Source organism: Ranitomeya imitator, chromosome 2 (assembly GCF_032444005.1).
Source record: "Ranitomeya imitator isolate aRanImi1 chromosome 2, aRanImi1.pri, whole genome shotgun sequence".
Taxonomy (NCBI): Eukaryota; Metazoa; Chordata; class Amphibia; order Anura; family Dendrobatidae; genus Ranitomeya; species Ranitomeya imitator.
Genome location: NC_091283.1, coordinates 181774121 through 181790072, shown reverse-complemented (window position 1 = coordinate 181790072; position 15952 = coordinate 181774121). Strand labels below are relative to the sequence as shown.

The 15952-nt window shown below is 48.0% G+C and overlaps 1 protein-coding gene across 2 annotated transcripts in view; it reads left to right on the top strand.

Annotated features, from left to right (window-relative positions):
- GNL3L (G protein nucleolar 3 like) overlaps nucleotides 1–15952 on the top strand; it is a 93829-nt gene that overhangs the window by 46059 nt on the left and 31818 nt on the right. For both annotated transcript variants that reach the window (XM_069748198.1, XM_069748197.1), the window contains exons 8-9: nucleotides 311–455; nucleotides 1127–1214. In XM_069748198.1, coding sequence (XP_069604299.1) covers nucleotides 311–455; nucleotides 1127–1214 — 233 coding nt within the window. The remainder of the gene's footprint in view (nucleotides 1–310; nucleotides 456–1126; nucleotides 1215–15952) is intronic.

Sequence of the window (15952 nt, the reverse complement as noted above, 5' to 3'; positions counted from 1 at the left end):
ATAGGTGTGGTTACACAGTGGAGTTCATGGGTGGAAAATCTGTGTACTGCAATACCTACATTGGCGACATTATTGGGGGAAGGACCGCCAGGCTATAGTAATCCGTAATGGCTTCTAGGATATGATTTAGTTTTTTGGGACCTTTTTGTTTACTGAAATTCTTAGATTTTGGGCTAAATATTATTTTTTTAAATGAAATCCAATTGTAAAAATTATTTTTAGCCCAACATGCATGTATGTAACTGCAAGTCCAAATCCTTTCAAATATGCCTTTAATATTGTGAAAAAAGGTTTTATCATCTTATTACAGCAACAGAGCAGAGTTCCAGTGACTCAGGCCTCGGAGGACCTGCTCAGCTCCGGCGCCTGTATAGGAGCCGACTGCCTAATGAAACTTCTTGGAAACTACTGCAGAAACCAGGACATCAAGACATCCATCACGGTTGGGGTCGTGGGTGCGTTGTTTTCTCTTCTATGTCGCTTCTAGAACACATGAAGGCAAGCTGTGAAAATGAATACTTAAAGGGGTGTTCCAATCTATAGTAAGTGATAGCTAGGATATGATCTCTGGGATCTGACCTCTGAGAATGAAGGGGGTCCAGCTCCATCCTCTGCACCCGGGAGATCTCAGAGGACCAAAATGCAGGAAAAATCTTGAAAAGGCTGCAGCCCATACATTCTCAGGACTGATTGGGGTCCCAGTGGCGATCAGTAGGGATAAGAATACCCCTTTAACTATGTATTCTACCAACCAGCCATCTTTTTTGTGTGGCCATCCGTAAGACTTCTTATACCCTCTAATAATGATCAAATGTCCTAAAACCCTGATTACATCACTGTGACATTTGCCTCTTAAAGGCTTGGCCGCTTTTTGTTAGCAAATGACAGGATGTCGTTCTTTAATAATATGTCATCTGTGACCCGGTGGGTCAAAACTATACAAAGAATTTGGTAGAAAAAACTCAGCGTGACTGATCCTGCACCGCCTGATAGTTGTATAGGAGCTCACTTGCTATGACTAGGAGATCTGACTTTTGCAGGGGTATTGGGTAGAGTGCACTTGCTTTAAGGTTTTGTGCCCCCTTAATTTTAGCATCTTTGTCCTGATCTATCGGCTTGTGTTCAGGTTTTCCTAATGTAGGAAAGAGCAGTTTAATAAACAGCCTGAAGAGGGCGCGTGCGTGCAATGTTGGTGCAACCCCCGGAGTGACCAAGTAAGTAAAAAAATACCATATACTGATTGATTTATATATATTTTTTATTATATATTATTTCTCCTTCGCCTCATTGGGGGACAGAAGACCATGGGTGTTATGCTGGTGCCACTAGGAGGACACTAGGTAAACATAGAAAATAACTCCTCCTCTGCAGTGTACACCCTGTGCTGGCTCTAACCTGAACCAGTTCTTGCTTATTGTCCGTAGGAGGCACTTGGGTCTGCTCCTCATACTGCTTTCTCACTAACGGATCAGCTTTCTGCCAGTTGGTGGGTATATACTGCTTCAGACCCAACTTTATTATTTTATTTTTTTACTTTTGATTTTTAATATTTTCCCATGGATTGAAGGGGCGACAGGTCCTTTCAAGGTCCCAATCTCCCCGAACCTTCAGCAGGTGGAAATGTGGAGTGTCGCCTCCTCGTACTCCCTCCTGCACCGTTCTTATGCCTGAGCTCGTTCTAGGGGCGACGGGTCCCCTCCTGGGCTCCGCTCTCCCCCCATCAACAACAGACGGGAACGCGGGGTGTCGCCCCCACGTATCCTCTCCTGGAACCAGGCCCACAGCCGGACGTGACAATATTCCATCCCAAGGGACTGAACCCACTGGATACACAGAAGCCCCAGCGCAGTCCGTGCTGCTCCCACAGCATCACCACTATTAGAAAGTGGATGACGATGGGAGGCAGATGGCCCCTCTCCGCCCCCCTATCAAAGGGATGTTGGATTGAGGTTGGAAATCGTGGCTAGTACCTGACGATCCAGCTCCAGAGGGGAGCAGCTTTATTTGCATACAGGCACCAGGCCGACAACAATGAATAATGCTGGGGTTAATGTGGACAGCGTCCATGAGCGGCAGGAGGGCTCGCCTATGCAGCACATGGCCCTGTGTTCCCTAGGTGATTCGCGTACCGCAACGGTGCGGTCCCTCCTCGCAGCCACAAATTTAGTCCCCGACTTCTGGCCTACTGAGGCCGCATCCCATCGGTACACTGCCCACCGGAGCCGCTCCGCCCATTTCTTCAGGCGCTTCTCACTCTGAACGAGAAGCGCCACAGCGGTGCTCTCGCCTGCCGGCCATGTCTCCGCCCACTTCCTCAAGCGCTTCTCGTCACTAACGAGAAGCGCAAAGACGCTATTCTTGGCGGCAATTTCTGTTCTCACTGCAAGGAGCTGGCAAGAACGAGACTAGGACACACACCGAGGGTCATCAGCGTTGCCTGAAATCCCTGGGGGCACGGGACACAGGACCTGGGTAAGCTGAAAACGCTTAAACCCTTCCCTGCAGTACGGCAGTTTTTCATTCTCTGAATGAGGCTAATATGTCTCAGCCTAAGCCCTCTAAGAAGGCTACTAAAACACACATAGTTGTGTATACCTCATGTACCACATATAATGCCTCACTGCTCCGGGGCCACTGTACTTCATTCTGTACAGCCTGCGATCCTACATGCGCACAAGAGCCCTCCGCTTCTGCTGACCCTAATGGACCTAGCCCTCCTGAATGGGCTACTTCTCTGGTACAGTCCATGACTTCTCTGGCTAAGGCTATAGAGTCCTTCCGTGATTCCTCCTCAACCAGGGCATCTGCTTGCCTAGCGCTGAGAGCCCTTAAGCCATGCGAGGGACATCCTCTGATAGGAGCCGTCATGCAACAAGGGGCATACAAACTTCTAAAAAACAATCTCATAGCCCGTCCCCTAGGCACTGTAGTGCCTCAGTATCTGCAAGTTCCGTTTCATGCTCCCCCTCTCCAGGGGTTCGCAGCGAAGACGACTCAGAGTACGAGTCTGATATGTCCATAGACCTGGACTCACAAGAGTGCCAGGAGTCACTGGACTCCCTTAATGAAGCGGACAATAGAGCTCTGAGGGTGGACGAGGAGCCCGGGACTAGTACGGATCACACAGTATTTTTTAAAAGATCTAAACGTCCTCACAGGATGTTTGCAAACCACCCTGAGTTTACAGACATCGTCCAGAGGCACAGATCTTGCCCGGACAAATGATTCACTGGGCAAAAGCCGCTTGAGACACGATATCTCTGTGCTCCTACTCTAAAGAACGAGTGGTCTGAGTCCCCTTCAGTGGATCCCCCTATATCTTGTCTCGCTTCCAAAACCCTCTTGTCTTTGTCTGATGGTTCCTCTATTAAGAATCCCACCGACGGACAGATAATCTTGCGCGGTCAGTCTTCGAAGCCACTGGCTCAGCACTTTTCCCATCTTTTGCTTAAGCTTGGGCAGAGGTTCTGGCAAAAACTAGCCAAGACAGTAACCTGTTCCACCGAGCCATAGATGCACTCCGCAAAGACAAAGTTCTCGTCCAGGTCCCACACAACGAAAGGTTCAAAGGGTTTTACTCAAACCTGTTCGTAGTCCCGAAAAAGGACGGGAATGTGCGCCCTGTTCTGGACCTGAAACTTTTGAACAAATTTGTCAAAGTTTGTCACTTCAGAATGGAGTCTTTCCGTTCAGTGATCACCTTGATGGAGAAAGGAGAATTTCTCGCATCCATCGACATCAAAGACGCTTATTTGCACATCCCAATCTTTCCTGCCCACCAAAGATTCCTGCGCTTCGCAGTCGGTGGCGATCATTTCAGTTCACTGCATTGCCCTTCGGACTCGCCTCCGCCCCCAGAGTGTTCACCAAGGTCATGGTGGCCGTTACGTCCATTCTACACTCTTGGGGCATGGTGATCCTCCCATATCTAGATGACCTGTTCATCAAAGGATTGTCCTTTCAGGCCTGTGCAGTGTGTGTGAGCATCACTGTAGACATACAGTACAGACCAAAAGTTTGGACACACCTTCTCATTTAAAGATTTTTCTGTATTTTCATGACTATGAAAATTGTAAATTCACACTGAAGGCATCAAAACTATGAGATAACACATGTGGAATTATATACTTAACAAAAAAGTGTGAAACAACTGAAATTGTTTCATAGTCTAGGTTCTTCAAAGTAGCCACCTTTTGCTTTGATGACTGCTTTTCACACTCTTGGCATTCTCTTGATGAGCTTCAAGAAGTAGTCACCGGAAATGGTCTTCCAACAATCTTGAAGGAGTTCTCAGAGATGCTTAGCACTTGTTGGCCATTTTGCCTTCACTCTGCGGTCCAGCTCACCCCAAACCATCTCGATTGGGTTCAGGCCTGGTGACTGTGGAGGCCAGGTCATCTGACGTAGCACCCCATCAATCTCCTTCTTGGTCAAATAGCCCTTACACAGCCTGGAAGTGTGTGTGGAGTCATTGTCCTGTTGAAAAATAAATGATGGTCCAACTAAACGCAAACCGGATGGAATAGCATGCCGGTTCAGTATGCCTTCAATTTTTTTTTTTATTCAAATAAATTTTTATTAAGAATAACAAGATAAATGACATGTTACATTCTAATTTTCAATACAAAGCTTTTTTCTCCCCCTTCAAACATTCCCCTTCAATCCCACCACCCCCCAACCCCACCCAACAAAGCAGCTCACCTTGGTTAGCACTTCCATCATTAGACCAATATACTATCTAATCCCTCGGCCAATAATATAAGCCACATTTAACATTACCATTAATTAGGAACCTTAATTAACTCTCCCTCTATAATACCCCTATCCCATAGCAATCCACGGAGACCACATTTTATTGAACATTTCGATTTTCCCTCTTTTTTTTATAAAACCCCTTTTCTAGTGTCAGGCCCTGCTTCACATACTGGAGGAACTCTCCTCTTGACGGCGGTTCTTCCCTAATCCAATTTCGAGCTATTACCTTCCTAGCCATGTATAACAATCTGGCAATAGCTATCTTTAGGTTGTTATCCACTCCAATCTCATCCACACATCCCAACAAGCACACCACCGGGTCCCTTGGCACCTTACATCCATACGCACCTTCCATACGACTCAAAACTACCACCCAAAAAGCAGCCAGTCTTGGACACGTCCACATCATATGGAGTATATCAGCATCTGCAGTTTTACACCTCGGGCATTCAGAATCATCATGCAAACCAGCCTTATATACAGTGGGGCAAAAAAGTATTTAGTCAGTCAGCAATAGTGCAAGTTCCGCCACTTAAAAAGATGAGAGGCGTCTGTAATTTACATCATAGGTAGACCTCAACTATGGGAGACAAACTGAGAAAAAAAAATCCAGAAAATCACATTGTCTGTTTTTTTAACATTTTATTTGCATATTATGGTGGAAAATAAGTATTTGGTCAGAAACAAAATTTCATCTCAATACTTTGTAATATATCCTTTGTTGGCAATGACAGAGGTCACACGTTTTCTGTAAGTCTTCACAAGGTTGCCACACACTGTTGTTGGTATGTTGGCCCATTCCTCCATGCAGATCTCCTCTAGAGCAGTGATGTTTTTGGCTTTTCGCTTGGCAACACGGACTTTCAACTCCCTCCAAAGGTTTTCTATAGGGTTGAGATCTGGAGACTGGCTAGGCCACTCCAGGACCTTGAAATGCTTCTTACGAAGCCACTCCTTCGTTGCCCTGGCGGTGTGCTTTGGATCATTGTCATGTTGAAAGACCCAGCCACGTTTCATCTTCAATGCCCTTGCTGATGGAAGGAGGTTTGCACTCAAAATCTCACGATACATGGCCCCATTCATTCTTTCATGTACCCGGATCAGTCGTCCTGGCCCCTTTGCAGAGAAACAGCCCCAAAGCATGATGTTTCCACTACCATGCTTTACAGTAGGTATGGTGTTTGATGGATGCAACTCAGTATTCTTTTTCCTCCAAACACGACAAGTTGTGTTTCTACCAAACAGTTCCAGTTTGGTTTCATCAGACCATAGAACATTCTCCCAAAACTCCTCTGGATCATCCAAATGCTCTCTAGCAAACTTCAGACAGGCCCAGACATGTACTGGCTTAAGCAGTGGGGCACGTCTGGCACTGCAGGATCTGAGTCCATGGTGGCGTAGTGTGTTACTTATGGTAGGCCTTGTTACATTGGTCCCAGCTCTCTGCAGTTCATTCACTAGGTCCCCCCGCGTGGTTCTGGGATTTTTGCTCACCGTTCTTCTGATCATTCTGACCTCACAGGGTGGGATTTTGCGTGGAGCCCCAGATCGAGGGAGATTATCAGTGGTCTTGTATGTCTTCCATTTTCTAATTATTGCTCCCACTGTTGATTTCTTCACTCCAAGCTGGTTGGCTATTGCAGATTCAGTCTTCCCAGCCTGGTGCAGGGCTACAATTTTGTTTCTGGTGTCCTTTGACAGCTCTTTGGTCTTCACCATAGTGGAGTTTGGAGTCAGACTGTTTGAGGGTGTGCACAGGTGTCTTTTTATACTGATAACAAGTTTAAACAGGTGTCATTACTACAGGTAATGAGTGGAGGAAAGAGGAGACTCTTAAAGAAGAAGTTACAGGTCTGTGAGAGCCAGAAATCTTGATTGTTTGTTTCTGACCAAATACTTATTTTCCACCATAATATACAAATAAAATGTTAAAAAAAACAGACAATGTGATTTTCTGGATTTTTTTTTTCTCAGTTTGTCTCCCATAGTTGAGGTCTACCTATGATGTAAATTACAGACGCCTCTCATCTTTTTAAGTGGTGAAACTTGCACTATTGCTGACTGACTAAATACTTTTTTGCCCCACTGTAGCACCATCGGTGACTTATAAACCCTGTGTATCACATAGAGCTGTGACAGTCTATACGGTTCGCTCAGTGACAATCGTGGGACCCATTCTAGCACCGACTCCCAAGTCTCATTCTCCATTGGACCCAGATCCCTCTCCCACTTAGCTCTCGCCATTATTGGAAACCCCAATAGGAAAGTGTGCAACAGATCTTTATACAAAGTAGATATGACTCCCCCAGTAGTCCCTTCATTACACACATACTCCAGTACTATATCCCTCTGAATTCCAATACCTCCGTTTCTACTCTGAGCTCCAAAAGCATGCCTCATCCGCAAATACTGAAATTCCCCCACAGTCCCAAGACCAAATTCCGCCTGTAATTGGGAAAATGATTTCAATTCACCTTGCTCAATTATTTGATACACGTATTGAATCCCTTTGACTTGCCATTCTGTCAGTACCCCCAGTGCCTCAAACTCCTGTAAGTTGCTGTTATGCCATAGCGGTGAGAATCTAGTCAAATCCGTGACCCCCCGTATATGTCTCAGCCTACCCCACAGCCTGCGTATCAACAACACAGTCGGGTATAATTTCCCCAGAGCCCCCAGGGATCCATCCTCCAAACATTGTACTACTGGCCTTCTTTTTGTCACTACTTCCATCAGCCGCTGTACCGCCCCAGATGACCCTTCATGCGCCCAGCCTGTTAGATGCTGACTCTGGGCTGCAAGAAAATATATTTCAGGGTTAGGCAATGCCAATCCCCCATCTTCCTTGGGTCGCTGAAGTGTCTCCAGTTTGATACGCGGATGCTGTCTCCCCCATATCAAATTCCTGAACAGAGAGTTAATCTGTCTAAATCTCCCGCGTGGTATCCAAACTGGCGCATTATGAAGAATATACAGTATTTTTGGCATCAAAATCATTTTAATAAGATTCACCCTACCTACCACAGATAAATGCAGTTTAAGCCAAGCATCCGCTTTCGCTTTAAGAACACCTAAGATTGGAGTCAGATTTCTATGTATATAGTCAGTAACAGGCATAGATACCCATATTCCAAGGTACTTAAATTGGCTAGTCGCCCATCCTCCAGTGGCTCCCCACCATCATCATCCACCTTAAACAAGACAGACTTACTCCAGTTTATCCTAAGTCCCGACACCGATCCGAAACGCTCAATAATCCCAATGGCTCCCTCCAAGGACGTACCCGGGTCAGCCAGAAATAGCAGAATGTCATCCGCATACAACGCCACCCTTTCTTCAATCATCCCATATTTAAACCCAGTCACCTCATCAGACCGTCGAAGCGTAGCGGCCAGTGGTTCCACAGCCAGAGCAAACAAAAGAGGAGAGAGCGGACACCCCTGTCTCGTCCCTCTAGCCAATTGTATGGTCCGTGATAACTCCCCATTTACCCTAACCCTAGCCATCGGCATCGAGTACATCAGTCGAATCCAGGATATGAACTGCGGTCCAAACCCCATACTCCGGAGCACCTGTCAGAGATACCCCCACTCCACACTACCGAATGCCTTATGGGCGTCTAAAGATGCAATAACACTCTGGCCACAGTTGTCGGATCTGAGTTGCAAATTCATATACAGCCTTCGTAAGTTGATCGCAGTGGACCTATCAGGCATAAAGCCGGACTGGTCTGAATGCACCAGGCCGGAAATAACACTTGTCAACCTCATCGCCAACACCTTAGCCAGGAGTTTAACGTCTGTAGTAAGCAAGGAGATTGGCCGATATGAATCCGGCTGTGTCGGGTCCTTCCCCTCCTTAGGAATCACCACTATTATGGCCTCCCGCATAGATGCCGGTAGACGACCGCCACTCCTAGCCTCCTCCAAAAGTACCCTTAATTTAGGGATCAGCACTTCCCCAAAGTTTTTATAAATTTCAGCAGGAAATCCATCTACGCCAGGTGCCTTCCCATTAGCCATAGACTGCAGTGCCCGACCCAACTCCTCCTCCGTGATGGGAGCTTCCAAATCTTCTCTATCTATGTCACTCAGCCTTGGGAGCTCCAATTCCTCAAGGAACACCACCGTGTCCTCCACCGACCCATCTACCTGAGAGGAATATAGGTCCGCATAAAAATCCGCAAAAATGTCCAAAATCTCTGAAGTCTCAGAGACAGCCACACCGCTCCCCGATACCAAAGAATGAACAAAGGAAGTGTCTCTCTGGGCAGAAGCCACCATCGATAGCAAATGACCCACAGATTCGCCCTCCTGGTAAAAAGCCAGATTCATGAATTCCCTCTTCCTTTCAGCCTTACCGAGCAATACCTCCTCCAACTGACTCTGAGCTGCCTTTAGCCTCCTCCCAGCTTCCGGAGTACCCGCTATTACCATCTCATCCTCGGCTATCCTCAGCCCATCAACCGCCAACCTCTCTGTCTCTCTTGATTTCCTCTTACACCTGCTAATATCCCTGAACAGCAGTCCCCTCAAGTACGCCTTCATGGCTTCCCACACAGTAAGAACATCTACACTTCCCTCGTTGATCTCAAAAAATTCCACCAACTCCTTCTTTATCTTTTCCAAGTCCATACTGTGTAGCCAATTAGGGTGAATCTTCCACTCCTTCCTGCTCCCGATCCGTGTCCCCACCGGCCGAAATTCCACCTCAACTGGACTATGGTCTGAAAGAGCCCTAGGTAAATATCTCACGTCCCTTACCATCGTGTCCAGTAAACAGTTACCCAGCGCCAAGTCAATCCTAGACAAAGTACCATGAGCTGGCGAGTAGCATGAGTACGTCCTTTCCCGAATATGTCTAACTCTCCATAAATCAATCATACCTACTTCCCGGACATAGGTCCCAAACGTAGTGATATGTCCCCCTGTTCTATTCTGGGGATTTTTGTTTTTATCCCAAAAGTCATCACAGATATTATTAAGATCGCCAATAATTAGAGATGGTAATGGTCCCCAACGCTCTACCCTCTCCAGCACCTCTCTTATCTTCTTACTTGAGTATGGGGGCGGAATATACATTGCCGCTATACACATCAACACTCCATTTATTTTACATTTCACCACCACATACTGACCATCCACATCCTCTTTTACCATTACCTCCTCATACTGCACCCCCGCAGGTATTAACACAGACACACCCCTAGAGTACGTCGAGAAAGTAGAATGATACGCCCTCTGTATCCAGCGCCTATTCAATACATTCACCCTCTCCCGCACTAAATGTGTCTCCAGCAGACATATCATTGAGATCTTCTGTTCTCGGACATACTGCAGACTTGCCGCTCGCCGTGTTTTATCCGCCAGACCTCTCACATTCCAACTCAATATTTTAATACAATCTCCCATCATGTGGCTCATCATTTCTTAAAGTATCCAATTTCCCAAGTATGAGCTGCCCCAACCCTCCCACCCCCCCTGCCCCCTCCCAACTTACCCCCCTAACCCCCCCATTGTAACGCATTCTTCCTCTCAGCAAGAGTGGGGCTCCACTGCCCACTGCGAACACTCTCCCTTACTTAACCCTCTCCATTCGCGTCCCGCTGCCATGGCAATCACAATTTCCCCCCCAACTTTCACTTTATTGTATCTTAACATTTCAACTTATATTAACATATAGAAAAAGTACCAAACCAGTTCACAGTACCCAGCATAACCCTCCTCCCCCGTACTTAGTAGTTGGTACTGTCCCCTCCGGCCATTCCTTCAATATGGCCCAGCAAAACCCCCAACAGTTGCTCAACTCTTTAACCATTGCTAACAAGCGCAGAACTCTCCTCTATCGACAGAGAAAACAAATCCCAACTGGATCTCGCCGAAATGTCAGTCGCCCATTCCCTTAAGTTTTTTCTCATGAGTATCAAGCCACTGGGTAGCGTCCTCTGGTGTCAAGAAAAAGTGGGTCTTATTAAAAGCCACCAGTCTCAGCTTGGCGGGAAACATCACTGAGTACTGCACTCCCAGCTCCCTCAGTCGCCGCTTGACTCCAGTAAACTTCATCCGCTGTTTCTGAACCGCAGCGGAATAATCCGGATAAATGGCGATTTTTTGACCTCCAGCCGTCAGATCCTCCATCTCTCTAGCCTTTCTGAGGATAATGTCTCTGTCCCTGTAGTTCAGTATTTTAGCAAGCATGGTACGGGGATTCGCTCCTGGGGCAGGGGGCTGCGGCGGGACCCTATGAGCACGTTCAACAGCAAAAACTTTTGTCAACACTGTGTTCCCAATCTTCTCCAACAGCCAGTTCTCCACAAACTCAGTTGGATTTCTCCCCTCAGTCTTTTCAGGCAGCCCCACTATACGTATATTATTTCTTCTGGATCTATTTTCCAGATCCTCATTTTTGGCAGCGAGCTCGGCTATTGCTTGGACGAACTTCTTTTCAGCTTTTTGTAATTTCACTATGTGATCTTCTGCCGTGCTCACCCTCTCCTCCACCAGTCCTATACGTTTGTCCATTTTCTGCAGAGCCGCATTAATCTGTGCCGTGTCCCCTTTAACTTCCTGCATCTGCTGAGCCAAGGAGTTCAGGGATTGCTGACATGAAGAGATCAGTGTGATAACATCTCTAAGAGTTGGCTCCTCTCCCTGTGATATGGCTTCAGGTCCCCCACTAGCCCCAGCCATGCTGCCTCTCTCCTTCCCCCTCTGTACCTCATGCTGCTCAGCCATGCTTGCTTCCTCCTCCTCCTGGTCAGCTCCAGCTCCAGATCCTGGTTCTGCCTCCTCAGCAGCCTCCACTCTGGCATACTGCTGCAGCTTTGCGGCCACCTCCATGCGCCGCTGACATGCGGCGTTCTCCTTCTCGGCGTCCTTCCTAGCATCGGAGCCATCTTGGCTGGCTCCTGCATCGCTGGTGCCAGCGTCTTTCTGCCGCCTCCTGGTCATCGCTGCCGACTCCGGACCTGCTGCTCCGCACCGCTGCACTCTCCGGACCTTCAGCCAGCCGGATTTAGGTGAGTTTACCCGAAAATCGGGGTTAAAGCAGGATTTTTGTCCTTCTGGCAGCGGGAGCACTCTTCCCTGCTTCCACTCACATGGCCAGCTAGGACACGCCCCATGCCTTCAATTTTTAATAAATCAATAAATCCCCAACCGTGTCACCATCATACCTCCTCCTCCATGCTTCATGGTGGGAACCAAGCATGTAGAGTCCATCGGTTCACCTTTTCTGCGTCGCACAAAGACACGGTGGTTGGAACCAAAGATCTCAAATTTGGACTCATCAGACCAAAGCACTCTGGTCTAATGTCCATTCCTTGTGTTCTTTAGCCCAAACAAGTCTCTTCTGCTTGTTGCCGATCCTTAGCAGTGGTTTACTATCAGCTATTTTACCATGAAGGCCTGCTGCACAAAGTCTCCTCTTAACAGTTGTTTTAGAGATGTGTCTGCTGCTAGAACTGTGTGGCATTGACCTGGTCTTTAATCTGAGCTTCTGTTAACCTGCGATTACTGAAGCTGGTGACTCGGATAAACTTATCCTCAGAAGCAGAGGTGACTCTTGGTCTTCCTTTCCTGGGGCGGTCCTCATGTGAACCAGTTTCTTTGTAGCGCTTGATGGTTTTTGCAACTGCACTTAGGAACACTTTCAAAGCTTTCCCAATTTTTTGGACTGACTGACCTTCATTTCTTAAAGTAATGATGGCCACTCGTTTTTCTTTACTTAGCTGCTTTTTTCTTGCCATAATACACATTCTAACAGTCTATTCAGTAGGACTATCAGCTGTGTATCCACCAGACTTCTGCACTACACAACTGATGGTCCCAACCCCATTTATAAGGCAAGAAATCCCACTTATTAAACCTGACAGGGCACACCTGTGAAGTGAAAACCATTCCCGGTGACTACCTCTTAAAGCTCATCAAGAGAATCCCAAGAGTGTGCAAAGCAGTCATTAAAGCAAAAGGTGGCTACTTTGAAGAACCTAGAATATGGCATCATTTCGGTTGTTTCACACTTTTTTGTTAAGTATATAATTCCACATGTTAATTCATAGTTTTGATGCCTTCAGTGTGAATGTACAATTTTCATAGTCATGAAAATACAGAAAAATCTTTAAATGAGAAGGTGTGTCCAAACCCTCCGGAAAAGGTCTCAGCATTGACGCAGGGAGTCCGGAGCCTTTCTCTTGCCCGTCCTCACTCCTTACGGTCGGCATGCAAGTACTGGGCAAGATGGTGGCAGCGATGGAGACTGTTCCATTTGCCCAACTGCACCTCCGCCCTCTTATTTATTATTATTATACATTTTTATAGCGCCATTTATTCCATGGCGCTTTACATGTGAATACGAGGCAAATATAGACAAATACATTAAACATGAGCATATAACAGGCACACGGGTACATAAGGAGGGAGGACCCTGCCCGCGAGGGCTCACAGTCTGCAGGGGATGGGTGATGAAACACTAGGAGAGGGTAGGGCAGGTTGCGCGGCGGTTCAGTAACTTCAGGATCACTGCAGGCTGTAGGCTTGTCGGAAGAGGTGGGTCTTCAGGTCCTTTTTGAAGGTTTCTATGGTAGGCGAGATTCTGATGTGTTGGGGTAGAGAGTTCCAGAGTATTGGGCAAGCACGGGAGAAGTTTTGAGGTACCGTCACACTAAGCGACGCTGCAGCGATACCGACAACGATCCGGATCGTTGCAGCGACGCTGTTTGGTCGCTGGAGAGCTGTCACACAGACAGCTCTCCAGCGACCAACTATGCCGGTAACCAGGGTAAACATCGGGTTGCTAAGCGCAGGGCCGCGCTTAGTAACCCGATGTTTACCCTGGTTACCAGCGTAAAAGTAAAAAAAAAACACTACATACTTACCTTCCGCTGTCTGTCCCTCGGCGCTCTGCTTCTCTGCCCTGTGTAAGCACAGCGGCCGGAAAGCACAGCGGTGACGTCACCGCTCTGCTTTCCGGCCGCTGTGCTTACACAGGGCAGAGAAGCAGAGCGCCGAGGGACAGACAGCGGAAGGTAAGTATGTAGTGTTTTTTTTTTTTTTTTTTTACTTTTACGCTGGTAACCAGGGTAAACATCGGGTTACTAAGCGCGGCCCTGCGCTTAGTAACCCGATGTTTACCCTGGTTACCAGCGAAGACATCGCTGAATCGGCGTCACACACGCCGATTCAACGATGTCAGCAGGAAGTCCAGCGACGAAATAAAGTGCTGGACTTTCTGCAGCGACCAACGACATCACAGCAGGATTCTGATCGCTGCTGTGTGTCAAACTGAACGATATCGCTAGCCAGGACGCTGCAACGTCACGGATCGCTAGCGATATCGTTTAGTGTGACGGTACCTTTGGATGCGGTTGTGGGAAGAAGAGATGAGAGGGGAGTAGAGAAGGAGGTCTTGAGATGATCGGAGGTTGCGTGTAGGTAGGTACCGGGAGACCATGTCACAGATGTATGGAGGAGACAGGTTGTGGATGGCTTTGCATGTCATTGTGAGGGTTTTGAACTGGAGTCTCTGGGCGATAGGAAGCCAGTGAAGGGCTTGACATAGGGGTGAGGCTGGGGAATAGCGGGGAGACAGGTAGATTAGTCGGGCAGCAGAGTGTAGGATGGATTGGAGTGGTGCCAGAGTGCTAGAGGGGAGTCCAGAGAGTAGGAGGTTGCAGTAGTGGAGGCGGGAGATAAGGGCATGCACTAGCGTTTTTGCGGTGTTGCGGTCAAGGAAAGCATGGATCCGGGAAATATTTTTGAGTTTGAGACGGCAGGAGGAGGCAAGGGCTTGGATATGTGGCTTGAAAGAAAGGTCAGAGTCGAGGATCGGCGTGTGGGACTGGGGAAAGTGAGCAGCCATTGACATTGATGGATAGGTCTGGTGGAGGGGTAGAGTGAGATGGGGGAAAGATGATGAATTCTGTTTTGTCCATGTTCAGTTGTAGAAAGCGAGCAGAAAAGAAGGCTGAAATAGCAGATAGACAGTGCGGGATTTTGGTAAGTAAGGAGGTGAGGTCAGGTCCGGATAGGTAGATCTGCGTGTCATCAGCGTAGAGATGGTACTGCATACCGTGGGATTCTATGAGCTGTCCCAGGCCGAAAGTGTAGATGGAGAAGAGTAGGGGTCCTAGAACAGAGCCTTGAGGAACACCGATTGACAAGGGGCGAAGTGAGGAGGTGGTGTGGGGGAGTGAGACACTGAATGTTCGGTCTGTCAGATATGACGAGATCCAGGAAAGGGCCAAGTCTGTGATGCCAAGAGATGAGAGAATTTGTAGCAAAAGGGAGTGGTCCACAGTGTCAAAGGCAGAAGACAGGTCCAGGATAAGGAGGACAGAGTAGTGTCGCTTGCTCCTGGCAGTTAGTAGGTCATTGGTGACTTTAGTTAGGGCAGTTTCAGTTGAGTGATGGGAACGGAAGCCTGATTGTAACCGATCAAAGAGGGAGCAGGAGGAGAGGTGGTGGGAGGACAGTTCTTCAACAGGCGCTACTGACAGCCTGAGACAGAAACCCCTTTTCTTTGGACCGTCGCTTCCGACTGTCCCAGCAGGTCAGACAATCAAGTGGTGGATGCGGAAGTCCTCTCTGGATCAGGGGATATCCTTTCCCCTGGTACAGTGGCTTGTGGGTACCACCAACACCAGTCTTCTCAGATGGGGGACGGTCTTCCGCCACCACACGGCTCAGGGACACTGGTCCACCCCAGAATCACATCTCCCAATCATCATTCTAGAGATTCGAGCAATCAGGTTAGTCCTTCTGCGATTCCATCACCTTCTGGCAGGTCGGCCCATTCGGGTACAGTCTGACAACGCCACGGCTGTAGCGCACATCAACCACCAGGGGGGAACCTGGAGCAGAAGGGCGATGCTCGAAGTAGCCCACATTCTCCGATGGGCAGAAAGAAACCGCTCAGTCATTTCAGCTGTTCATATTCCGGGAGTAGAGAATTGGGCGGCAGATTTTCTCAGCCGTCAGGGTCTCGCTTCGGGAGAGTGGTCCCTTCATCCAGAGGTCTGTCAGCAGATTTGCCATCGCTGAGAGACACCAGATGTCTATCTCATGGCCTCCAGGCTAAATACCAAGGTTCTGGCGTTCATAGCTCGGTCCCGCAACCCATTAGCCAACGAGTCGGATGCTTTGGTCTTCCCTCGGCATCAGTTTCGTCTTCCTTACGTGTTTCCGCCCCTTCCGCTACT